The 27,418-nt window shown below is 41.1% G+C and overlaps 1 protein-coding gene across 1 annotated transcript; it reads right to left on the bottom strand.

The window, feature by feature from the left end:
- Positions 1–22,673: 22,673 nt before the first annotated feature.
- LOC106577974 (chondrolectin) lies at positions 22,674–27,066 on the bottom strand. The gene is made up of 3 exons (XM_045700563.1): positions 26,520–27,066; positions 23,333–23,430; positions 22,674–22,943 (listed from the first exon to the last, which is right to left on the bottom strand). The coding sequence occupies exons 1-3, from the start codon at positions 26,740–26,742 to the stop codon at positions 22,794–22,796; spliced, it is 471 nt and encodes a 156-aa protein (XP_045556519.1). The 5' UTR covers positions 26,743–27,066; the 3' UTR covers positions 22,674–22,793.
- Between the last annotated feature and the right edge of the window lie 352 nt (positions 27,067–27,418).

The following is a 27,418-nucleotide window of genomic DNA, read 5'->3' as shown; positions in this document are numbered from 1 at the left end:
TATGAACTATTAAGCTAGCTAGTACCTATTCCATTTATGTGGCGTCGTCAAAGATGGAATCTTTGCTATCGTCAATTTATTCCAAGATCAGCATGCATGTAAGTTAGTGCTTCAAAGTCCCTGTGATAAGGTTAGCGATAAACTGAACAGAACTACACTCTCTTCTACCATTGTTTTAAATATATTTAATGGTCTCGTTGCAAAAGCTAAATTGTCGCAAGGGAACTTTTATTTATTTATTTTATTTCACCTTTATTTAACCCGGGTAGCAAAGATTATAGCAAACACCACTGAATTGGTGCTCGCTAGCTTTGCAAATTCAGCTATTGTTGGAAGCCAGCCAATATGAAGCAAACGATTAAAATTACAAAAGGTTGCAGCATATGTTGTGTAAATGGTGAACTCATACAGCTGTCAACTCTTGTCACTGCAATCTGTTTCACATTTGCTAGCTACCTTTTAGAACGAAGCCCATATAGAATGATAGAAGATAAGATGATAGAAGCCCATCTCCTACTGTAAATAACCTACATACTGTGTGTGTGTAGCCAGCCAGGTAGAAAAATGGCAGAAAAAAGACGGACATCAGAGTATTTTTCAGTACACCAAAACGCAAAGTAAGAACCCTAGTAGCCTAATATCTCAGACTAGTTGATAAAATGTTCATAAGAAAGAAGTGAAATGCTAATGGAAATGTTTCACAATGATGTCATTAGGCAGAGCAGGCAACAGATGGCACACAGACAGCAGAGTTGTGGACAGATATGCAGGGACAGACTGGCAGAGACAGGGAGTCTCAGGTAAGTTTGTTGAGTCTTTGTTTGGCAACATTATGAAAGGTTCTAAATTTGTTTTACTTGTAAAATAGGAACATAATTGGAAAATGCCATGGATACCCCCACTCTCAACTTAAACTAGTGATTGAACTAAGATTTGTTAAAGGCAATGGTATTGCTGTTGTGATTAGTTGTGTAGTTTTGGGTACCGGTAGTTAGGAGTACGGCAAACACCTTATTTCTTTGGTTCCTCAATATACATTTACCATATTAAACGTAGGCTATGTGTTACAGCACTACTTTTGGTGTCCCCCTCAGGAATTGCTCTTGAGAAAATTTCATGTAATTGTCCCCTCCAAAGTTGATATCAGATTTTCGCCCCTGTTTGATTAAAAAGACAACAAATTTATTCATACTTTGAGAACTTGTTACCAAACTCCTGTGTGTATCACACACACTGTTTTTCTCTTACAGATTATTCTGAATTGAAGACACTGTCACGGTTGTCGTAGGATGAAGCGGACCAAAGTGCAGCGTGATTATCGTTCCACATATGTTATTGAACTGAGAAACTATGCAATGCATACTGAATGAACAAAAACAACAAACCGTGACGAAGAGTTAACATACACTTACTCAAAATCAATCTCCCACAAACCCAGGTGGGAAAAACAACTACTTAAGTATGATCTCCAATTAGAGACAACAATGACCAGCTGCCTCTAATTGGAGATCATCCCAAACAAAACCCAACATAGAAATACAAAACTAGAACATAACAACATAGAAAATCTAAACTAGAAAACCCCCCGTCACACCCTGACCTACTCTACCATAGAAAATAACAGCTTACTATGGTCAGGACGTGACAGTACCCCCCCCCCCCCCCAAAGGTGCAGACTCCGAACGCACCTAAACAAACACGAAAAAAAAAGGGAGGGTTCGGGAGGGTGACTAATGTCTATGGCGGCTCTGGTGCAGTACGCAGAACCTTCTCATCCCGCGGATCCTCCAGCAGAGGAGGTGGCTCCGGTTCGGGGCGTAACCCCCGCTCCGCCCGCTGATCCCTCCGCCTTTGTGTCACCGGACCCTGGATTGCCGCCGAAGGGCCCGGACCGAGGATCATCACCGGAGGTTCCGGACTGCGGGCCGCCGCTGGAGGTTCCGGAATTCAAGGGTTCTGAATACATTCTGAATGCACTGTACTTGTTTTCAGTAATGTTTGTGTCACAATGACTTTATAGTGTGTCAGTGCACATGCAGGTTAAAATATGTTTGCAAACATGAAGTTATGATAATGTTATAGTTATTTCCTATTTTAAAATGTTCTGATTGTACAAACATAGAGCTGTAAATACACCAAAGAGTAACATGTTCTCACCGTTGTAGCAGACCGAGTGGTATTTTATGATGCAACGGTCATCCCACCACATCCCATACTCTCCTGTCACTACACAGTGCTGATCAGTGTATTTACCATCTGAACTGTCCCAGTTCCTAAACTCAGCCTCTCCCTCACCATAGTAGTCCATATCTTCTAGAGACCACCTCCAGCTGTTAACACCATTATACAATCCTACCCAGGCTGATCCATTATAACCACTGTCTACTGTGTTGATCAGTCTGTTCATATCCTCCATGTTGTCTATGGTGGCCAGGTCAGTGTACTTCTCTCTGCAGTATCTCTGTGCTTCATTCCAGTTCTTGCCCATGTTCACAAAGTGGTACTGATGAGGGAGGCATGGAGAGGGTAAAAACAGCCCTGTGAACAAAACTATCATTTAGTGCATAATTATCTGTTCCATTATCACAGGCCTGCTACACTGGATGCTTAACCTTTGTAGAGCATTAGACGCTCCCACTGTTTTCTATAAATCCAGGGTGTAAACAACACAGCTTCACGAGATGCTCGTGCAGCTCAGCATACAATTACACTGTGGATCTATTTTCAAGATGTTGTGGCGCAACTCACACCTTCAAACACTTGATGAAGTGGCCCTGCTCTGCTCACCCAGGAAAAGTTCATATTTTCAGTGTAGCAGCTAAAATAAAAACCGCTTCCACAGTGCCCCAGTATAGCTAACAACACAGAAATATACAGTGCTTTCGGGAAAGTATTCAGACCCCTTGACTTTTTCCACATTTTGTTTTGTTACAGCCTTATTCTAAAATTACATTTTGTTTTTTTCCCCTCATCAATCTACACACAATACCTTATAATGACAAAGCAAAAACATGTTTATTATAATTGTTTTGCTAATTTATTACATATTAAAAATGTAAATATCACATTTCAGAATAAGGCTGTAACGTAACAAAATGTGGAAAAAGTCAAGGGGTCTGAATACTTTCCGAAAGCACTGTATATTTCTGTGTTGTTAGCTATACTGGGGCACTGTGGAATACCAGTCTTTCTCCACTTACATGCTTACTCGCTAACTCACTGACGCACACACGCAGGCGCGCACACACACACACACACACACACACACACAAACTCTCTTTCTCTCTTTCTCTCTCTCTCTCTTTCTCTCTTTCTCTCTCTCTCTCTCTCTCTCTCTTTCTCTCTTTTTCTCTTTCTCTCTCTTTCACTCTCTTTCTCTCTCTCTTTCACTTTCATGCACACACTATTACTGTACTGACCTGTTAGTAAGAGAATGGTTCACCACCCCATCGTCTGGCTGACAATGTTTCCACTAAGGGAATATAAAAGGGATTATTAAATAAAACAGAATTGCTAACAGGGGCTGAAGGGATAGTTGACTCAATTTACAAATTGACATATTGGTTTCAGTACCCTTGAAGCAGTCGATTGACAAGGTAAGGACATTCAAATATTGAAAATATCTTTTTCAAAATCTATTTTAAGACATTTGTTGTCATATGGAAAGGTTTTAAAATGTCAGCAGAAGCCATAGTACCTTACAACGACATAATTACAGCTAACCTGAAGGTAAATATGTATGCCTCGCTCAGTTTACTTAACTGTAATCAAATAATCACGGCAATCGCATGTTGTTGATTAAAATATTCAAATTAAATCACGTTGCTAGATTGTAATGACACACATACAAGTCTTTGCCTTTCTGCAACACGAAAATATTGCACTTTAATTGTACATTTGCTTCTAACACTGTCCTCACTCCTCAACATGTAATTTTATTCAAAATTGTTATTAACTAGTAATAAAGCCCTTACAAACCACTCATAGTTGGTATAGCAAATTTTAACTGGGCCACTTTTAAGCATAGAAATCAGTTAGCACCCCTAAAAAACGACATGTTCAAGGTTAAAGTTAAATATCAATCTCAAGCACCCAAGAAAACATTTCCCACATTTTGATTGATAATTCAGTTTGGATTCAGAAAATCTAATTAAAATATAAGAACCTGTTTAGTTGGTCTTGTCTGGTTGGTCTTGTCTGATTAGTTTGTCTTGTCTGGTCTCTCTCTCATTCTCTGGTCTATGGTCTGCTCTTGTCTGGTTCTCTGCTCGGTGGACTGAGGTCTTCTGGTGTGTCTGGTGTCGTCTCTGTTAATGGTTGCCTCTCCTCTATGCGGAGCTCTTTAGAGGGCTGAGATGCAAAGTATTTTTCCACTTCCACAGGTCAAACGATATGGCCACTGCTGCCGTGACTCCAAGCCGGGCTTTGGTTAACATTAGGTTTAAGGCTTTGGTTAAGGTTAGGGTTAACATTAGGGTTAAGGCTTTGGTTAATGTTAGGGTTAAAGGAGTAGTTTGGGATTTGGCAATGAGGACCTTTATCTTCTTCCCCAGAGTCAGATGAACTTGTAGAAAAAAATGTATGTACAGTTGAAGTCGGAAGTTTACATACACCTTAGCCAAATTCATTTAAACTCCGTTTTTCACTATTCCTGACATTTAATCCTAGTAAAAATTCCCTGTTTTAGGTCAGTTAGGATCACCACTTTATTTTAAGAATGTGAAATGTCAGAATAATAGTTGAGAGAATTATTTATTTCAGCTTTTACGTCTTTCATCACATTCCCGGTGGGTCAGAAGTTTACATACACTGAATTAGTATTTGGTTGCATTGCCTTTAAATTGTTTAACTTGGGTCAAACGATTCGGGTAGCCTTCCACAAGCTTCACACAATAAGTTGGGTGAATTTTGACCCATTCCTCCTGACAGAGCTGGTGTAACTCAGTCAGGTTTGTAGGCCTCTTTGCTCGCACACGCTTTTTCAGTTCTGCCCACAAATGTTCTATAGGATTGAGGTCTGGGCTTTGTGATGGCCACTCCAATACCTTGACTTTTTTGTCGTTAAGCCATTTTTCCAAAACTTTCGAAGAATGCTTGGGGTCATTGTCCATTTCGAAGCCTCATTTGCGACCAAGCTTTAACTTCCTGACTGACGTCTTGAGCTGTTGCTTCAATATATCCACATAATTTTCCTACCTCATGATTCCTACCTAACGATGGTCATTATGGCCAAACAGTTCTATTTTTGTTTCATCAGACCAGAGGACATTTCTCCAAAAAACACGATATTTGTCCCCATGTGCAGTTGCAAACCGTAGTCTGGCTTTTTTATGGTGGTTTTGGGACAGTGGCTTCTTCCTTGCTGAGCGGCCTTTCAGGTTATGTCGATTATAGGACTCGTTTTACTGTGGATATAGATACTTTTGTACCTGTTTCCTCCAGCATCTTCACAAGGTCCTTTGCTATTGTTCTGGGATTGATTTGCACTTTTCACACCAAAGTACGTTCATCTCTAGGAGACAGAACTCGTCTCCTTCCTGAGCGGTATGACAGCTGCGTGGTCCCATGGTGTTTATACTTGCGTACTATTGTTTGTACAGATGAGCGTGCTCCCAAGGATGAACCAGACTTGTGGAGGTCTACAATTTTTTTTCTGAGGCCTTGGCTGATTTAATTTGATTTTCCCATGATGTCAAGCAAAGAGGCACTCAGTTTGAAGGTAGGCCTTGAAATACATCCACAGGATGAACCTTGGCGTGATCCTGGACAACACCCTGTCGTTCTCCACTAACATCAAGGCGGTGACCCGATCCTGTAGGTTCATGCTCTACAACATTCGCAGAGTACGACCCTGCCTCACACAGGAAGCGGCGCAGGTCCTAATCCAGGCACTTGTCATCTCCCGTCTGGATTACTGCAACTCGCTGTTGGCTGGGCTCCCTGCCTGTGCCATTAAACCCCTACAACTCATCCAGAACGCCGCAGCCCGTCTGGTGTTCAACCTTCCCAAGTTCTCTCACGTCACCCCGCTCCTCCGCTCTCTCCACTGGCTTCCAGTTGAAGCTCGCATCCGCTACAAGACCATGGTGATTGCCTACGGAGCTGTGAAGGGAACGGCACCTCCATACCTTCAGGCTCTGATCAGGCCCTACACCCAAACAAGGGCACTGCGTTCATCCACCTCTGGCCTGCTGGCCCCCCTACCTCTGAGGAAGCACAGTTCCCGCTCAGCCCAGTCAAAACTGTTCGCTGCTCAGGCACCCCAATGGTGGAACAAGCTCCCTCACGACGCCAGGACAGCGGAGTCAATCACCACCTTCCGGAGACACCTGAAACCCCACCTCTTTAAGGAATACCTAGGATAGGATAAAGTAACCCTTCTAACCCCCCCTTAAAAGATTTAGATGCACTATTGTAAAGTGGTTGTTCCACTGGATATCATAAGGTGAATGCACCAATTTGTAAGTCGCTCTGGATAAGAGCGTCTGCTAAATGACTTAAATGTAATGTAAATGTAGGTACACCTCCAATTGACTCAAATTATGTCAATTAGTCTAACAGAAGCTTCTAAAGCCATGACATCATTTTCTGGAATTTTCCAAGCTGTTTAAAGGCACAGTCAACTTAGTGTATGTAAACTTCTGATCACTTATGACCCACTGGAATTGTGATACAGTGAATTATAAGTGAAATAATCTGTCTGTAAACAATTGTTGGATAAATTACTTGTGTCATACACAAAGTAGATGTCCTAACCGACATGCCAAAACTATAGTTTGTTAACAAGAAATTTGTGGAGTGGTTGAAAAACAAGTTTTAATGACTCCAACCTAAGTGTATGTAAACTTCCGACTTCAACTTTATGTGCTTCCAGTATGAAGAAAGTTAGAGGTAGTGTCGTGAGCGAATGCTAGTTAACAAGTGCGCTAACACTAGTTAGCATATTCCTTCAAACTGCACACTTAGACATAAAAGCTGTGTCCACAAGTTCATCTGACTCTGGGGAAGAAGGTAAAGGGCTTCATTGTCAAAATCACAAACTATCCTGCATCCCTGGAGTAGCGCAGATGCTCGCAATCGCTGACACACATGAACAAGGTGGCTAAAATGATTGATGAAGATGTAACCGTTAAATTTAGCAATGCTCCAATACACAAGATGGGTTGTGTGGCATTCGTGTACAGGTCAGTTTTAGGTTTAGGGATGTCAGTGGGATAGATGTGCATCAGAAAACTCCCCTTAGTCTCTCCCTTCCAAGAAAGGGGTTAGGGTAATATATATACTTGGCTGGCATGGTTACACGTGGTCTGCGGTTGGGAGGCCGATTGGACGTAATGCCAAATTCTCTCAAATATTTTTGGAGGTGGCTTATGGTAGAGAAATGAACATTCAATTATCTGGAAATATCTGCTGGACATTTCTGAAGTCAGCATGCCAATTGCACGTTCCATAAATACTTGAGACATCTGTGGCATTGTATTGTGTGACAAGACTGCACATTTTAGAGCGGCCTTTTATTGTCCCTAGTACAAGGTGCACCAGTGTAATGATCATGCTGTTTAATCAGCGTCATGATATTATCTAGGCAAAGGAGAAATTCTCACTAACAGGGATGCAAATAAATGTGTTCACAAAATATGAGAGAAATATGTATTTCCTGAGTCTGGAGAATTTCTGGGATCTTTTATTTCAGCATGTTATGTTTAAATATGCATAAATGTGCATCTCTTTGGGTCCCCAGGACCAGGATTAGGAAACACTTCCATAAGGGGAAAGCCATGGTCACGTGGGTAAAGGTAACATTGAGCTCTGATTCTCAAAAAGGTATGCCTCGGCCATTCGGGAATTTGAATTTGGTCGCGCATCAGTTAGGGCCGTGCTCATTCCTTCTGTCAACTTCCTTGCTCCAAGCGGCCATCAGTCACTTCTAGTGACCGGTAATTTCCCTAGTCTTAGGCTAGCCACCATAGTAATAGGCACTCACTCCATTAGCTTAGCAAATATCACTTACCAATGATTGATATTATCAACTGGATTTGAACCCTGGTCACCTGTGTTCGCCAGTTGACTATGTTAAGGCGCCCGCATACTAGGTTCGGTTTCCTCCTAGAAGAACTCAGCTAAGTGAAGTGAATATCTGTGTCTCCCATTCCCCCTTAAAATATTTTTGCTTGAAAATATTATTGTTTATCCCTTTGAGATGCCATAGCAACAACAGCCTGTATTCACTTTCTCAAATAGTCTGAAATAAGCAAAGATAAATCAAGAAATCTGTAATTAATTTGATGTTTTTGCTGAGGAAGTCTTAGTCGTACAATTTTACAGTATTTGTGAAGGGAAATAATATGCATAAAACTAGTTGTCTCTCATTGAATTACAACACTTAATTGAAGAATTCTGTCCATAGTTCCCACTCCTACTTGGAGTAGTAAGGTTTACCAAACACCGACAAAGGGGCGTGGACTTCGGCTACCGAACTTGGAATTGCCTCAACAAAAGAATGTGTGTGAGGGAACAGCTGGAAAAAATCCTGCTGAACACCAAAATTAACTAAAATGTCACAAAATGTCATAGTAATATATGCTCAAACTATTTTGACTGGGAAGCATGCAACGGTCTTTAGCCGTCTGAGCTAAAGCCTATAAGAAAGTACTGTAAGTAATTATTGTCCAAGCCAGAATGGCCCATTTGGCAGTAGCCTGTCTCCTCTTTCTGTAGCACAAGGCTGCTTGATACAGTAAGTACACCCCTTGAATAGGATGCTATTATATCACAAGCAGGGCTTTAAATTAAAACATGCCATTGGTAGCAATGGTGCTCCCAACTTTATGAACTTTATAAAGTTTAACAAAACCATCAGACAAGGCCCTCCAGGAATTGAGTTTGACACCCCTACATTTGACACACCTACATCCACCTCGCTCCCCTCCCGTCCAAACAAATTGCCCCAGTTTCCATGGCAACAAATCTGGTCATCTTGCACTGCTCAAACAAATCACTTTGTCTTGCAAACACATTTGTTTCCCTAATTGAGTAAATGTGAAAATGTTCTCTTAGGTAACTGCAGGTTTCAGCTCCAGTATGCAAAATACATTGAAGCTCTAATGCTAAGGTAAAGTCTAGCCCCACCCTATTCTACAGTGAATAGATATATAATATAGATACTAGGTTGTGTCTGCCGCCCTGCTTTTTAACCCTATCCACGCCAGAAAGTTTTTTCACTGTGACATCACATCTTAATACTTTACATTTTTTACATTTTAGTCATTTAGCAGACGCTCTTATCCAGAGCGACTTACAAATTGGTGCATTCACCTATAATATCCAGTGGAACAACCACTTTACAATAGTGCATCTAAATCTTTTAAGGGGGGGGTTAGAAGGATTACCTTATCCTATCCCAGGTATTCCTTGAAGATGTGGGGTTTCAGGTGTCTCCGGAAGGTGGTGATTGACTCCGCTGTCCTGGCGTCGTGAGGGAGCTTGTTCCACCATTGGGGTGCCAGAGCAGCGAACAGTTTTGACTGGGCTGAGCGGGAACTGTGCTTCCTCAGAGGTAGGGAGGCGAGCAGGCCAGAGGTGGATGAACGGAGTGCCCTTGTTTGGGTGTAGGGCCTGATCAGAGCCTGAAGGTACGGAGGTGCCGTTCCCCTCACAGCTCCGTAGGCAAGCACCATGGTCTTGTAGCGGATGCGAGCTTCGACTGGAAGCCAGTGGAGAGAGCGGAGGAGCGGGGTGACGTGAGAGAACTTGGGAAGGTTGAACACCAGACGGGCTGCGGCGTTCTGGATGAGTTGTAGGGGTTTAATGGCACAGGCAGGGAGCCCAGCCAACAGCGAGTTGCAGTAATCCAGACGGGAGATGACAAGTGCCTGGATTAGGACCTGCGCCGCTTCCTGTGTGAGGCAGGGTCGTACTCTGCGAATGTTGTAGAGCATGAACCTACAGGATCGGGTCACCGCCTTGATGTTGGTGGAGAACGACAAAGTGTTGTCGAGGGTCACGCCAAGGCTCTTAGCACTCTGGGAGGAGGACACAAGGGAGTTGTCAACCGTGATGGCGAGATCATGGAACGGGCAGTCCTTCCCCGGGAGGAAGAGCAGCTCCGTCTTGCCGAGGTTCAGCTTGAGGTGGTGATCCGTCATCCACACTGATATGTCTGCCAGACATGCAGAGATGCGATTCGCCACCTGGTTGTCAGAAGGGGGAAAGGAGAAGATTAATTGTGTGTCATCTGCATAGCAATGATATGAGAGACCATGTGAGGATATGACAGAGCCAAGTGACTTGGTGTATAGCGAGAATAGGAGTGGGCCAAGAACAGAGCCCTGGGGGACACCAGTGGTGAGAGCACGTGGTGCGGAGACAGATTCTCGCCACGCCACCTGGTAGGAGCGACCTGTCAGGTAGGACGCAATCCAAGCGTGCGCGGTGCCAGAGATGCCCAGCTCGGAGAGGGTGGAGAGGAGGATCTGATGGTTCACGGTATCAAAGGCAGCAGATAGGTCTAGAAGGATGAGAGCAGAGGAGAGAGAGTTAGCTTTAGCAGTGCGGAGAGCCTCCGTGACACAGAGAAGAGCAGTCTCTTGTAGAAGCACACAAACCAAACGTACCAAATACTGCATGCATTGTTCATATTTAATTTTAAATATCTATATTAAATCACAGGTCAAACATGCAAGCATTTAGGACAAAAAAGCTTTATTTTCAAAAGATGTAATGTACAACTTTTTTTTTCAGAATGACATATTTCAATCATATCGATAGGAACCTCAAAACATCAGGTTATGACACCATCTTGTTACATTAGATAACTACACATATTACACTTGTACATTCATATATATATATATATATATATATATATACATATATATATATATATATATATATATATATATATATATATATATATATATATATATATATATATATATTTTAATTCCCAACATAATAGGTGTGTAAACTATATAGTTATTGTAGGTCAAGTGGCAGTGGAGTTGCGTCAGATTTCCTGCAGGCGGGGTTGTTGTCGAAACTTTCCAGTCTCCAAACGCTTTCATAATCAGGAAACAGACTGTCACCCTCTTAACTCCACCCACCTCTGCCCTCATTGTTCTGGGTAGGAGTTGCCCTTTAAAGGTCCAGTACAGTCAAAAACGTGATGTTCCTATGTTTTAGATTAATTTAATAATAGATATGAGCCTTGGCCTCCACATTGTACAACCTTCTGGGGCTTCTAACCCTAACCCACCTTAACTCCAAATTATCCATCAAATACTTCTATTGACCTTCCTCAACATAATAATAGGCTAGCCTCACTCACCATGGTAATTAGATTAGCCTTGCTCACAATGCTAATAGGCTAGCATCACTCACCATAATAGGCTAACCTCGCTCACCATGGTAATTAGATTAGCCTAGCTTACCATGCTAATAGATTAGCCTCACTCACCATGCTAATAAACTAGCCTTGCTCACCATGGTAATAGGCACTCCCTCCATTAGCCTGGCAAATATTAGTGGCCAGTGATGAAGAAGCCTACCAAGGTGAAAACATGGGTTTGAACCTAGGTCATCTGTGTTTGCCAGGTGACTGAGCTAAAGCTTATAGAATAGACATTAGGCTGCCAACATGCGGTGTTGAATGATGACTGAAAAACCTGTGTTTCCACTGTTCTCTAGAGTGAAGTGTCCCTAGGTACAGATCTAGGATCAGCTTTCCCTCCCCCAATCCTTAACCGTTAAAAAACTGAAAATTAGATAAAATAATATATAGGAGAACTTTCCAGAAATCAAGAAACATAATTCTCCAAGTTTAGAGTTCTCTCTTTGTCAAAACTGATTTTCTCTCCTTCATTTTCTTCTTTTTGGAATCCCTCTTTTCTTCAGGCTGCTCCTGATGTTTCCACCTGGCTGCTCCTTCCATCTCAGTTTGACGTTATCCTCTCTTGGGGAGGTGGGATGCTAGCGTCCCACCCACGGGACACACTATTCAACAGCCAGTTAAAAATCAAAGCGCCAAATTCAAAACAACAAAATATCATAATTCAAAGTTCTCAAACATACGACTATTTTACACCATTTTAAAGGTACACTTCTCCTTAATGTAACCACATTGTCCGATTTCAAAAAAGGCTTTACGGTGAAAGCATAAAGTTAGATTATGTTAGGACAGGTACAACACAAGAAAAATCACACAGCCATTTTCCAAGCAGGAGAGGGGTCACAAATACCAGAAATTCTGCTAAAATTATTAAGCACTAACCTTTGACGATCTTCATCAGATGACACTCCTAGGACTCAATGTTAGACAATACATGTATGTTTTGTTCGATAAAGTTCATATTTATATCCAAAAACAGCATTTTACATTGGCGCGTGATGTTCAGAAAATATTTTGCCTCCAATACTGGCGGTGAATCAGCACAACAATTTACAAAAATACTCATCATAAACATTGATAAAATATTAAACTGTTATTCAAAGAATTTTAGATAACCATCTCCTTTATGCAACCGCTGTGACAGATTTCAAAAAAGCTTCACGGGGAAAGCACACGTTGCAATAATCTGAGTACGGCGCTCAGAAACATACACTAGGCAATACAGATACCCGCCATTTTGGAGTCATCTAAAATCATAAATAGCATTATAAATATTCACTTACCTTTTGATCTTCATCAGAAGGCACTTCCAGGAATCCTAGGTCCACAATAAATGTTGTTTTGTTCGATAAAGTCCATCATTTATGTCCAAATACCTCCTTGTTGTTTGCGCGTTCAGTAAGCTACTCCAAATGTAGGAAGCGCGCCCAAAAGATCACGACGAAAAGTCAAAAATAAGTTCTATTTACATTCGTTGAAACATGTCAAGCGTTGTATAGCATCAATCTTTAGGGCCTTTTTAACTTAAAACTTCAATAATATTCCAACCGGACGATTCAAATGTCTTGAAAAACGTTTTAGAACACAGCTACCCCTCATGTGAACGCGCGCCAATAAACTCATGTCCTTTCCTGAGTCACCAACTTCCAACTTCCTTTGTTCGCTCTCTGTTCACCATAGACACCTCAAACAACTTTCTAAAGACTGTTGACATCTAGTGGAAGCCTTAGGAAGTGCGAAATGAACCCTAAGTCACTGTGTGTTGGATAGGCAATGACTTGAAAGGACTACAAGCACTAGATTTCCCACTTCCTGGTTAGATTTTTCTCAGGTTTTTGTCTGCCATATGAGTTCTGTTATACTCACAGACATCATTCAAACAGTTTTAGAAACTTCAGAGGGTATACAGAAGATAGCCCTATTTAGTGAAAGACCAAGTCCATATTATGGCAAGAACAGCTCAAATAAGCAAAGATACACGACAGTCCATCAATAATTTGAGACATGAAGGTCAGTCAATATGGAACATTTCAAGAACTTTGAAAGTTTCTTCAAGTGCAGTCACAAAAACCATCAAGCGCTATGATAAAACTGTCTCTCATGAGGACCGCCACAGGAATGGAAGACCCAGAGTTACCTTTGCTGCAGAGGATGAGTTCATTGGAGTTACCAGCCTCAGAAATTGCTGCCCAAATAAATGCTTCACAGAGTTCAAGTAACAGACACATCTCAACATCAACTGTTCAGAGGAGACAGTGTGAATCAGGCCTTCATGGTCAAATTGCTGCAAAGAAACCACTACTAAAGGATCCCAATAAGAAGAAGTGACTGGCTTGGACCAAGAAACACGTGCAATGGACATTAGGTCTGGAGTCCAAATTGGAGATTTTTGGTTCCAACCCGCCGTATTTTTGTGAGATGCGGTGTTGGTGAACAGATGATCTCTGCATGTGTATTCCCCACCGTAAAGCATGAAGGAGGAGGTGTTATGGTGTGAGGGTGCTTTGCTGGTGACACTGTTTGTGATTTATTTAGAATTCAAGGCACACTTAACCTGCATGGCTACATAGCTAGACACCATCCCATCTGGTTTGGTCTTAGTGGGACTATCATTTGTTTTTCAACAGGAAAATGACCCAACACACCTCCAGGCTGTGTAAGGGCTATTTTACCAAGAAGGAGAGTGATGGAGTGCTGCATCAGATGACCTGGCCTCCACAATTCCCCGACCTCAACCAAATCGAGATGGTTGGGGATGAGTCGGACCGCAGAGTGAAGGAAAAGCATCAAACAAGTGCTCAGCATATGTGGGAACTCCTTCAAGACTGTTAGAAAAGCATTCCAGGTGAAGCTGGTTGAAAGAATGCCAAGAGTGTGCAAAGATGTCATCAAGGCTGTAACGCTTGGACGTCGTGGGTGTGGAGTCAGGCGCAGGAGGCAGAAAAATGTTTAGTACAATATATATTTAATAAGTACCACAAAAGAGAAATATGCCCAAATACAACAGGGCGTAACAAAAATCCAAAGTCCAACAACACGATACACTACACAAACACAGTGAAAACACGTAACAAGCCCGCACACAGAACAGGTGGACAGGCGGGCTTAAATAACACCACTAATTACCTAAATGAACACAGGTGCAACTAATAGACATAACTAACAGAAAAACGAAAAGGGGATCGATGGCAGCTAGTAGGCCGGTGACGACGACCGCCGAGCGCCACCCGAACAGGGAGAGGAACCACCCTCGGCAGTAGTCGTGACAAAGGCAAAGGGTGGTTATTTGAAAAATATCAAATATATTTTAATTTTGGTTACTACATGATTCCATGTGTTATATCATAATCTTAATGTCTTCACTATTATTCTACAATGTAGAAAATAGTAAAAATTAAGAAAAACCCTTGAATGAGTAGGGGTTCTAAAACTTTTGACCGGTAGTGTATACATATTTTACCAATCTACCAATAGGTGCCCTTCTTTACGAGGCATTGGAAAACCGCTCTTGCCTTTGTGGTTAAATCTGTGTTTGAAATTCACTGCTCGACTGAGGGAACTTACGGATAAATGTTTGTGTGTGCTACAGAGATGAGGTAGTCATTAAAAAATAATGTTAAACACTATTTTTGCATACAGTCAATGCAGCCGTTTTACGGGCAACTAACCAATTGTGCTATTATGTGTTTTTTTCCGCGTTATTTGTAACTTATTTTGTACATAATGTTTCTGCCACCATATCTTACTGCAAAAAAAGAGCTTATGGATATCAGGACAGCGATTACTCACCTCGGATTAGACAAAGATTTTTTCTTCAACAAGCAGGACACACAGGATGTACTTCAGACACCGGACAAGGCCGAAATCCCCGCCATTGACAAGAGAAAGAGATGCAGGTACAGAGGACACAGGGCCGGGAGCCTCATACATAGGCGGAAATCCCGGGGGGACACGACCCTCCCATCCTGGGAAAAATAGGATTTCCCCCCCCAATATATCACTGTAAACGTAACTATATCATTTCAATAATATTAATAATACACAATGAAAGCACTTGTGCTGATTATAGACACTTAATAGTGCGTTTTTAAGTTTCAAAAGATTGCGACCCCCCCCCACCCTTTGCCTCACAATGGTTTGATGTAACAGTGCTCAACAGTGCTCAGTGCCCCCGCACATTGGCTAACTGGGCTATCTGCATTGTATCCCGCCACCCACCACCCGCCAACCCCTCTTTTACGCTACTGCTACTCTCTGTTCATCGTATATGCATTGTCACTTTAACCATATCTACATGTACATACTACCCCAATCAGCCTGACTAACCGGTGTCTGTACGTAGCCTCGCTACTTTTATAGCCTCACTACTGTATATAGCCTGTCTTTTTACTGTTTTATTTCTTTACATACCTTTTGTTCACCTAATACCTTTTTTGCACTATTGGTTAGAGCCTGTAAGTAAGCATTTCACTGTAAGGTCTACACCTGTTGTATTCGGCGCACGTGACAAATAACCTTTAATTTGATTTGAACGTAGTGTTCCTTAACTGGCAAGGTAACAGAGGGATCATGTCTACCGTCTGAAAGGCACTCAATGCACATAACTAACGTGAGGTTAATCTAGTCAATAGCACCATAGTGATTTTGTTTTTTTTTGGCAGGATTCACACACACACAATAGCTGGATTTGCAGAGCTAGCGAGCAAACTAAAGCAAACATTAGCTAGCAAGCTAGCTTGTACCTATTCCATTTATGTGGCGTCGACAAAGATGGAATCTTTGCTATCGTCAGTTTATTCCAAGATCAGCATGCAGCTGTAGTGCTTTTAATGTCCCTATGATAAGGTCAGCAATAAACTGAACTCCAAACTGAAAAGAACTACTGTCACGGTTGTCGTCGGGAAAGGAGGACCAAAATGCAGCAGGTATGTGGATGCTCATCTTGACGTTTATTTAACTCAAAAGTGAACACCAAAAATAATAAACAAAAACTAACTCACGATCAACACAACAGTCTTGTCAGGCTCACACACGCTAAACAAGAAACAATTTCCCACAAATTACAAACACCCCCTATTATATAGAACTCTCAATCAAAGACAAATAGACAACACCTGCCTTCAATTGAGAGTCCCCACCCCAATTAACTAAACATAGAACCAGACTCACTAGATTAAACATAGAAATACATGAATATAAAACAGTGCCCAAAAACCCCGGAATACATAAATCAAATGCCCTACTAAATAAAACACCACCCCGAACCACATAAAACAAATACCCTCTGCCACGTCCTGACCAAACTACAATAACAATTAACCCTTATACTGGTCAGGACGTGACAACTACACTCTTCTACCATTGTCTTAAATATCTCAGCTCGCTGGTCACCATAGCAGCACCCACTCATAGCACACGCTCCAGCAGGTATATCTCACTGGTCACCCCCAAAGCCAATTCCTCCTTTGGTTGCCTTTCCTTCCAGTTCTCTGCTGCCAATGACTGGAACGAACTGCAAAAATCTCTGAAGCTGGAGATTCCCATCTCCCTCACTAGCTTTAAGCACTAGCTGTCAGAGCAGCTCACAGATCACTGCACCTGTTCATAGCCCATCTGTATACAGCCCATCTATCTATCTTATCCCCATACTGTATTTATTTATTTATTTATTCTGCTCCTTTTGCACCCCAGTATCTCTACTTGCACACATCCATCTTTTGCACATCTACCATTCCAGTGTTTAATTGCCATATTGTAATTACTTTGCCACCATGGCCTATTTATTGCCTTAATTCCCTTATTTTACCTCATTTGCACTTACTGTATATAGACTTTTTGTTTTCTTTTTTTTCTACTGTATTATTGACTGTATGTTTTGTTCATTCCATGTGTAACTCTGTGTTGTATGTGTCTAACTGCTATGCTTTATCTTGGTCAGGTCGCAGTTGCAAATGAGAACTTGTTTTCAACAAGCCTACCTGGTTAAATAAAGGTGAAATAAAAAATAAAAAATAAAAAAATCTTTAATGGTCTCGTTGCAAAAGCTAAATTGTCGCTGGGGGACTTTGAAGCACCCGTGTGCCGATCATGGAGTAAACTGACGAGAGCAAAGATTAAAGCAAATACCACAGAAACAGAATTGGTGCTCGCTAGCTCTGCAAATTCAGCTATTGTTGGAAGCCAGCCAATATAAAACAGAAACTATATTAAAATTGCAAAAGGTTGCAGCATACGTTGTGTAAATGGTGAACTCATACAGCTGTCAAACCTTGTCACTGCAATCCGTTTCTCATTTGCTAGCTGACTAGCTAGCCTGTTGTGGACAGGCGTTCCGCTAGCGGAATGCCGTTCCGCCAGCGGGACCCCTAGCCGACAGCCAATGGAATCGCATGGCGCGAAATACAAAAACTACTAAAATACCACAATTCAATTTTCTCAAACAATCAACTATTTTACACCATTTTAAAGATAAGACTCTCGTTAAACTAACCACATTTCAAAAAGGCTTTACAGTGAAAGCAAAACATTAGATTATGTTAGGAGAGTACATAAACCAAAAATAATCACACAGCCATTATCCAAGCAAGCATACATGTCAATAAAACCCCAAAACACAGCTAAATGAAGCACTAACCTTTGATGAACTTCATCAGATGACACTCCTAGGACATTACGTTATACAATACATGTATGTTTTGTTCAATCAAGTTCATATTTATATCCAAAAACAGCTTTTCACATTGGCGTGTGATGTTCAGAACATGTATTCCTACCAAAAACTTCCGGTGAATTTACAAAATTACTCATAAACGTTGACAAAATACATAATTATTTTAACCTCTTACATCTAGACGTTCCGCTAGCGGAACACCTGCTCCAATATCCAATGATAGGCGTGGCGCGAATTACAAATTCCTCAAAAATACAAAAACTTCAATTTTTCAAACATATGACTATTTCACAGCATTTTAAAGACAAGACTCTCCTTTATCTAACCACACTGTCCAATTTCAAAAAGGCTTTACAGCGAAAGCAAAACATTAGATTATGTCAGCAGAGTACCCAGCCAGAAATAATCAGACACCCATTTTTCAAGCTAGCATATAATGTCACAAAAACCCAGAAGACAGCTAAATTCTGCACTAACCTTTTATGATCTTCATCAGATGACACACCTAGGACATTGTTATACAATACATGCATGTTTTGTTCAATCAAGTTCATATTTATATCTAAAAACTGCTTTTTACATTAGCATGTGACGTTCAGAACTAGCATACCCCCCGCAAACTTCCGGGGAATTTACTAACAATTTACTAAATTACTCACGATAAAGGTTCACAAAAAGCATAACAATTATTTTAAGAATTATAGATACAGAACTCCTCTATGCACTCGATATGTCCGATTTTAAAATAGCTTTTTGGTGAAAGCACATTTTGCAATATTCTAAGTACATAGCCCAGCCATCACGGGCTAGCTATTTAGACACCCGGCAAGTTTAGCCTTCACCAAAATCAGATTTACTATTATAAAAGTTTGATTACCTTTTGTTGTCTTCGTCAGAATGCACTCCCAGGACTGCTACTTCAATAACAAATGTTGGTTTGGTCCCAAATAATCCATCGTTATATCCGAATAGCGGCGTTTTGTTCGTGCGTTCCAGAAACTATCCGAAATGGTATATCAGGGTCGTGCGCATGGCGCAATTCGTGACAAAAAAATTCTAAATATTCCATTACCGTACTTCGAAGCATGTCAACCGCTGTTTAAAATCAATTTTTATGCAATTTATCTCGTAAAAAAGCGATAATATTCCGACCGGGAATCTCCTTTTCGGCAAACAGAGGAAAAAAATACAACGACGGGGGCGGCCAGGGCACGCACCTAAGCCCACAGTCCCTTGATCCGCCACTTGAGAAAGGCGATAATGTGTTTCAGCCTGGGGCTGGGATGACGACATTCAGGTTTTTCCCGGGCTCTGAGCGCCCATGGAATACGTAGGAAGTGTCACGTTAGAGCAGAGATCCTTTGTAAAAGATAGAGATGGCAAAGAAGTTCAAGAAATGGTCAGACAGGCCACTTCCTGTAAAGGAATCTCTCAGGTTTTGACCTGCCATTTGAGTTCTGTTATACTCACAGACACCATTCAAACAGTTTTAGAAACTTTGGAGTGTTTTCTGTCCAAAGCCAATAATTATATGCATATTCTAGTTACTGGGCAGGAGTAGTAACCAGATTAAATCGGGTACGTTTTTTATCCCGCCGTGAAAATACTGCCCCCTAGCCATAACAGGTTAAGAATTATAGATACAGAACTCCTTTATGCAATCGCGGTGTCAGATTTTAAAATAGCTTCTCGGTGAAAGCACATTTTTCAATATTCTGAGAACATAGCTCAGCCATCACGGTGAGCTATTTTGACACCCGCCAAGTTCGGGGCAAACTAAACTCAGAATTAGTATTAGAAATATTATATTACCTTTGCTGATCTTCGTCAGAATGCACTCCCAGGACTGCTACTTCCACAAGAAATGTTGTTTTTGTTCCAAATAATCCATAGTTATGTCCAAATACCTCCGTTTTGTTCCTGCGTTCAGGTCACTATCCAAAGGGTAACGTGCGAGCGCATTTCGAGACAAAAAAAGTCAAAATGTTCCATTACCGTACTTAGAAGCATGTCAAACGCTGTTTAAAATCAATTTTTATGGTATTTTTCTCGTAAAATAGCGATAATATTCCAACCGGACAATAGTGTATTCATTCAAAGAGGAAAAGAAAAAACAGCGTGCTCGCAGGAACGCGCATATCCAATCTCTTTGTCACCAGGCAGACCACTGAGAAACTGCGTTACTATACTCTGCCCAGAGACAGGAGACGGCTCAATCCGCTTTCTGAAGGCTTTAGACAGCCAATGGAAGCCTTGGAAAGTGCCACGTAACCCCACAGATACTGTAGTTTCGATAGAGAATCAAAAGAATAGCTACAATTCTCAGACAGTCCACTTCCTGCTTGGAATTTTCTCAGGTTTTTGCCTGCCATATGAGTTCTGTTATACTCACAGACACCATTCAAACAGTTTTAGAAACTTCAGAGTGTTTCCTATCCAAATCTACTAATAATATGCATATTCTCATTTCTGGGCAAGAGTAGTAACCAGTTTTAATCGGGTATGTTTTTTATCCGGCCGTGAAAATACTGCCCCCTATCCTTAACAGGCTAGCTACCTTTTAGATCGAAGCCCATTATAGAATGATAGAATATAGATGATAGAAGCCCATCTCCTACTGTAAATAACCTGCACACTGTGTGTGTGTGTGTGTTTCTGTGTGTGTGTGTGTGTGTGTGTGTGTGTGTGTGTGTGTGTGTGTGTGTGTGTGTGTGTGTGTGTGTGTGTGTGTGTGTGTGTGAGTGTGTGTAGCCAGACAGGTAGAAAAAAGACAGACATCAGAGTATTTTTCAGTACACCAAAATGCAAATTAAGAACCCTGCTAGCCTAATATTTCAAAGACTAGTTGATCAAATGTTCATAAGAAAGAAGTGAAATGCTAATGGAAATGTTTCACAATGATGTCATTAGGCAGAGCAGGCAGCAGAGCTGGGGATAGACTGGCAGAGACAGGGAGTCTCAGTTAAGTTTGTCTTTGTTTGGCAACATTATGAAAGGTTCTCTCTCGCTTAAACTGGTGACTGAGCTAAGATTTGTTTAAGGCAATGGTATTGCTGATTAATTATGTAGTTTTGGGTACCGGTAGTTAGGAGTGTGGCAAACACCTTATTTATTTTCTAGGAGACAGACTGTGAGTCAGTGAGGGTGTTGAAAGGGAAAGAGCCAGGGAGAGAGACTTCAGAGGACACTGTCACAGCCACGGCAGGACCAGGTGTTTTCAAGCAGGAGGACGCAAGGCATTGCTTGATGAACATTTTTAGTTCGGCGCGCCAGAGGCCACACGCCAGAGGCCACACGGATGACAGGGGGGATTTATACCAGCTTTTGAAACTTAGGGCAGAAGAGGATGATCCCATTTTACTGAAGTGGTTAACAGAGTGTACCACAATGTACACAGGCCCCAAAGCACAGAATGAAATTCTGAATATCATGGCCAATACAGTCATTCGAGGCATCGCAGATGAGATTAGGTCTCTTCCTATTGTACAATTTTCAGTAATTGTTGATGGTAATCAAGATGTCTCTGGTGCTGAACAGGAGAGTGTCTGACTGCATTATGTTGACCATGACCTTGTCCCTCACGAGGAGTTTATTAGGCTATATAGGGTGTCGGAGACAACAGGCGAGGGCATTGCGAAAGTGGCAAATTATGTGTTATTGAGGCTCAGTTTTTCCATGTCTGGCTTACGTGGCAGAGTTACGATGGTGCCTCAAACATGGCAGGAAGTTTATTCAATTACTACTTTACTAACATGTTTCTTAAAAAAATTCAAACAGGATTTATATAGTTGATACCTATTTAACCTACATAATTAACATACTGAGGGGAGAGGGGGGGAGGGGGTAGCCCAGACTAGGACTGAAATCTGGGTCTAGCAAATGTCAACCCAACACCTTAGCCGTTATGCCCAGAAGTCCGAACCTCTTGACGAGGTCTCTAGGTGTTGTTTAAGGTTGCTACAATATAGTATATGAACATTTATCATACCAGTATGTCAAATTAGGTTCTGATCCATCATCAACTGAAACAAAACCGTTTTTAATGAGTATGACAGCATACACTGTAATGTAGCTAGCACCCCCTACTAATAAATGCTAAAAATGTGTTTCTTTTTGGGGGGAATATATAAAATGGTCACACATACAACTTCAAAATCTAATCACTGCAAACAAGTACATAAATAAAATGGTCACACATATTACTTATACATATACATAGATGTATACACATGTTATGTATATGTATATACCACAGCATTGCTGAAAACACATTTTTGATTGGCTTGAAAGGCATTCTGCAGTGTGTATTATGAAAGGGATAATCAACGAGGGGCTATGCGTTCTATGGAAAACTACCTGGAAAGTGTGTTCCACGACACACTAGCAGAGTGGAACTGACCTTCCACACATTTTCCAGAGAACACATTGAGCCCTGAGTTGATTATCCCTTCTTTTAGCATGGTAATCATTTAGCACATTTGCCGCTAGAAATGTGTTCATTTGCTGGTAGAAATGTGTTCAATATCCACTGAAGTAGCTAGCTTTGTGTCATGCACAAAGTAGATGTCCTAACGGACTTGCCAAAACCATAGTTTGTTAACAAGAAATTTGTGGAGTGGTTGAAAAATACGTTTTAATGACTCCAACCTAAGTGTATGTAAACGTCTTACTACAACTGTATATATATGAATATATATATATGAATATATATATATATGAATGAGACCTTTCCCCAATTTAGAATTCTAACTTTGTCATGACGTCTTTCCTCTCCTTCTTCTGGGAATCCTTATTTTCTTCCTTGTGAAATATCTTTTCATTGAGCTGCTCCTTCCATATTAGTTTGATGTCATCAGGCATCCCCTTACCTCTCAGCTCCTTCTTTATCTGTGGAACAGAAAGAGTCTTTAGTATAATATGCTAGGATATGCCATGCTAGGCTATAGAAATATAGTAAATAAATAATATACTTAATAAGTATTATGGGGGTGAATATATTTGTCCTGTTACACACAAGTGTGTAATGGAAATGTTTTTCTATTATCCCAACTCCCCCTGAGACACCTGCAGGGAGTGGGTTCACAGCCAGGTTCACCATTGTACAGCGCCCCTGTAGAAATGACGGTTAAGTGCCTTGCTCAACAGATTTTTCACCAAGTCGGCTACAGTATTCAAACCAGCTACCTTTCAGTTACTGGCCCACTGCTCTAACCTCGAGGCTGCATGCCACCCCTCTGTGTGCCTTACGGAGATAATTGGTATGACGTGAGATTCACCTGTTGCAAGATGGCCTCTTGCACGACAATATCAGTCAGCACCATGTTCTGGTCCTTTGGGGTCAGCTTCACTCTCACAACCTGCTGTGTCTTCTTTACTGGGGGGAGGAGCATAGAAATACACAGATACGTGGATAAAATGTTTGTCATGTTGATCGCAGTGCATGTTGCAAAGTAAAATGAAGGGAACGTTATATTAACATTGTGTAGACCAGTAGCGGTGCGTAGGTAAAATCACCGGGAAAAAAGCCATATTGTGTTAATTGTGTTGTGTTAATTACGTTGTTTGCTCTCAGTGGAGGCTCCTCAGAGGAGGAAGGGGAGGACAGTGAATTTCATAAAAATGTGTTTGTAAAACATAAAAAAATTACCCTTTTTAGATAAGACTATACTAAATATAATCACGTCAGCAAATAATTGATTAAAACACACTATTTTGCAATGAAGGTCTACAGTAGCCTCAACAGCAATCTGTAGGGTAGCACCATGGTGTAGCCAGAGGACAGCTAGCTTTTGTCCTCCTCTGGGTACATTGACTTCAATACAAAACCTAGGAGGCTCATTGTTCTCACCCCCTTCATAGACTTACACAGTAATGATGTCAACTTCCGGAGGACATCCTCCAAACTTTCAGAGCTCTATTAGCATGAACTGACATGTTGTCCACCCAATCAAAGGATCAGAGAATGAAACTATTACTGAAAGCATAGCTAAAGCTAGCTAGCACTGCAGTGCATAAAATGTGGTGAGTAGTTGACAGTTTTGAACAAATTAATTTCTTCCAAATTGAAGAAGAAGCAAGAGAGAAATAGCAAGAGAGAGTAAGGGCTGAACTGCTTACTAACTGTACACTGTAACATTACTGCATGATTGTAGCAGGTTCACTAACACGTTAGTTCTATTAGCTATGTTGACTATAACATTACTTTAGTTAATATGGTGACAACAATGTAGGCTGTGTGTAACCGTTATGATATGGTTTGGATTGGAAAGGTTTTTCACCTGGTCACATACAACTGCTGTGTTGTACTTTGAAGTCCACAAGCGAAGGGAAGAGGTGAGAGGAGGAGAGTGCATAGATGCAAGAAGAAATACAGTGTGGCTGCTATGAAAGTGACAGATGTGTTTATTTGAAATCAGGGGTGTATTCATTCTTGTTGAAAAACGTTTCTTAAAAGGAAGCAAACGGAACAAAACGGTGATAAACATACCTGAATTTGTCCAATAGAAACTCTCTTTTGCGACGGTTGAACTAATGGTTACACCCTATATCAGATAGATGCAAGCAAGAGTGTGCAAGGCGGTATTGAATCTGTGACTGTCTGTCCATGTGTCACTGGACAGACCTATGTGCACCTACATTGTAAACTTTCATTCATAGACTAGGTTGTAGCAACCTCATGATGGTTATAGGGAAAATGTGAGTATCATGTAGTAGCCTAAACCTATTGCTGTTACATTGAACTGGGTGAATGGAATATGAATGACAGTAATCAAATATGCTGTCATAGAAAGGCCGAGACAAAAAAGAAGACACTTTGGCAGAATACATTCAACCACACATTTGTTTCATCACAAAACTAGAGAGCAACATCTGTCTGGTAAAGTCGAGATAACATATTGCATGTAAAAAAAAGATGCTTGACCATGCTGTAGGTCATGTAAGTTAATGTTTCCAACATTTTCGGGCTACTAAACAACTATTGATTTAGAACACACAGAGTTACCGCAAGTGGCAAAGAATGCAGGTGCTGCCTTCATTATGCCAGCATCATTTCAATTTCAACATCACCTATGCTTAGTCTAATACAGTGACAAAATATGCTAAAAATTATTTAGTCCAATCAACGTAAGCTAAATATGATGTGGCTGTCAATTTTACTGATTTCTGTGTGTGTGTGTGTATTCGTGTATGCATGCAAGTAGAAAAAACATGTTAATTCACCCTACTTGTAGAGAAACACCAATGCCATCCTCCTCTTTCATGTTGCCTAAACGGTCTATGACTGTCATACAGTACACGCTTTAAGTTTTTGTTGTCCTATGCTATCTGGCTAAAATGCTTGCTGGCTAGCCCAACTTTCTTTCATGGGTAATTATGCGCTAGGCCAGCTTGTTAACATTAGCCTACTACATCTAGCTACATGTTGAACTTCCATCCTCAGTCCAGGGGCACAATTACAAGCATTTCACTACACCCATAATAACATCTGCTAATCACGTGTATGTGACCAATAAAATTTGATTTGAATTAATGTATGAATTTATGGTTGGATCAGAAATGACGTTATACTCATTGGCCAGAACGGAGAATTAAGTAAAACCACAAGTCCAAATCCCTATCTCCATCCATGGCTAATTTAGGAAAGGGATGATTTTAGCTAGCTAGCTAGCCACCAGAGGGAAACGACACAACAATTAACATTTTTCAGTCAATGACTGTTGGCGTCTGATGTGATTGGTGTGAAGCCAATTCCAAACTGGCTTCCCTTGAAACATTTTTGGGGTGCACCAGGACCATTCACATCTGAGCTCACTCAGTTTAGATCAACGCTGATTGGCTATTATTTTTGTTATCAAGGGAGACCAAAAGCTCACTGGCTTCCCTTGCATTCAATGCTACGGGCTGCAACAATGTCATACTCTTTTTGACCAGAGAGCATCAGATAGATGGCCTCACATGTTAAGACAGAGGGGCGCTATTTCGTTCACTTGGATGCTTTCCCGAGTGAGATACAGTACAATCAGACTCTTGCAAATTGAAGGAAATTGATGAAACAGAGAGACGAAAGACACATTATTTTGTATGTCTTTTCGTTTTTTTCTTGGTCAATTTTTTGGGGAAGGCTGGCTTCCCTTGGCATTCATGAATACACTCCACTGGTGTAGACCTAAACACTCAAGACCACAAATGGGAGAAAATAGGGTTGTTCTTTGTTTTGTTTTTTACAAGCAATCCAGTTGTTACTCAGTGTTTCCCAATCTTGGTCGTGGGAACCCAAAAGGGTGCCCATTTTTGTTTTTGCCCGAGCCCTAACACACTTGATTCAACTAATTAAACTCATAATTAAGCCTTTGATTATTTGAAACAGGTGAGTTTTCAAAGAAAATTGTACACCCCTTTGGGTCCCCAGGGCCAGGACTGGGAAACACTGCTTTTTTAGTAGAGGAGTTTAAAGTAACTCACCACTGGAGCAAACAAAGGGATGTCTGTCGTTACAATTCCAATCAAACCATCTGTCCGTCCACGATTGTCCTTCTTTGTACACTGCAGCACCACAGGACTGAACCCCTCCATTGTTATTGGGTTGTGTAGGCTTCCAGTGCCTGAAGGAGGAGTCACTCCCATCCGACCACTTCCAGGAGTCTCTGAACAGGCCGATCCACACTTTACTACCCTTAGACACCATCTTCTGTATCTCCTGGTTCTCAGTCTGGTTCCTCACACTGGCCAGGTCTGTGTGGTACTCTCTGCAGTAACTCTGAGCTTCACTGGAGGTTTTTATTGGTTCATTAACGAAAATAAATGTTGACCTGTTTGTTGTCTCACCTGCAAATAGGGGTAGGATTTTGAAATCATGATGGATGGGTATTTTGGTAACACTTCATTTTAAGGTATTGTAATTAATTGTAACATTTCATAGTTGCGGTGCACCCACAACATGTAACTGGTGGTAATTGCAGTCCGTATTACAGAGGTGTAACAACAAATGTTTGTTACCATGCTTCTTACAAATGTAATATCTGTTATTATGATTTTGTTATAACGGTTTTCTTTTTTTTTATTGCTAAGTCATTTCACGGTGCGTGAAGCTAAAAAGAGTGGGGCTTGACAATAGGTGAATTACTTTGATAAGCATCAATCAAACACTAGTGGTTAAGAGCGTTGTGCCTGTAACCGTAAGGTCGCTGGTTTTAATCCCAAGGCCAACTAGGTGAAGAATCTCTCGTTGAGCAAAGCACTTAACCCTAGTTGCTCTGGATAAGAGTGTCTACTGAAATTTAACCCGTTAATAAACAGTTACGGCTAAAATTGTGAGATAATCCTTCAGTGCTTGCCAAATTGTAAGCCTATTAAGAATGGTT

The sequence above is a fragment of the Salmo salar genome, chromosome ssa18 (assembly GCF_905237065.1).
Source record: "Salmo salar chromosome ssa18, Ssal_v3.1, whole genome shotgun sequence".
Classification (NCBI taxonomy): Eukaryota; Metazoa; Chordata; class Actinopteri; order Salmoniformes; family Salmonidae; genus Salmo; species Salmo salar.
Note: the sequence above shows the minus strand (reverse complement) of the source record. Positions and strands in the feature narration are given on the sequence as shown.

What these genes read in the sequence shown, in the direction of transcription:
- LOC106577974 (XM_045700563.1), bottom strand. Translation starts at nt 26,742, where the DNA reads ATGGTGTCTAAGGGTAGTAAAGTGTGGATCGGCCTGTTCAGAGACTCC. An exon ending in TCCCTTTGTTTGCTCCAGTG is followed by an intron (nt 23,431 to 26,519) that starts GTGAGTTACTTT and finishes TCCTCCCCCCAG; the next exon opens with TAAAGAAGACACAGCAGGTT. An exon ending in AAGAGGCCATCTTGCAACAG is followed by an intron (nt 22,944 to 23,332) that starts GTGAATCTCACG and finishes TCTGTTCCACAG; the next exon opens with ATAAAGAAGGAGCTGAGAGG.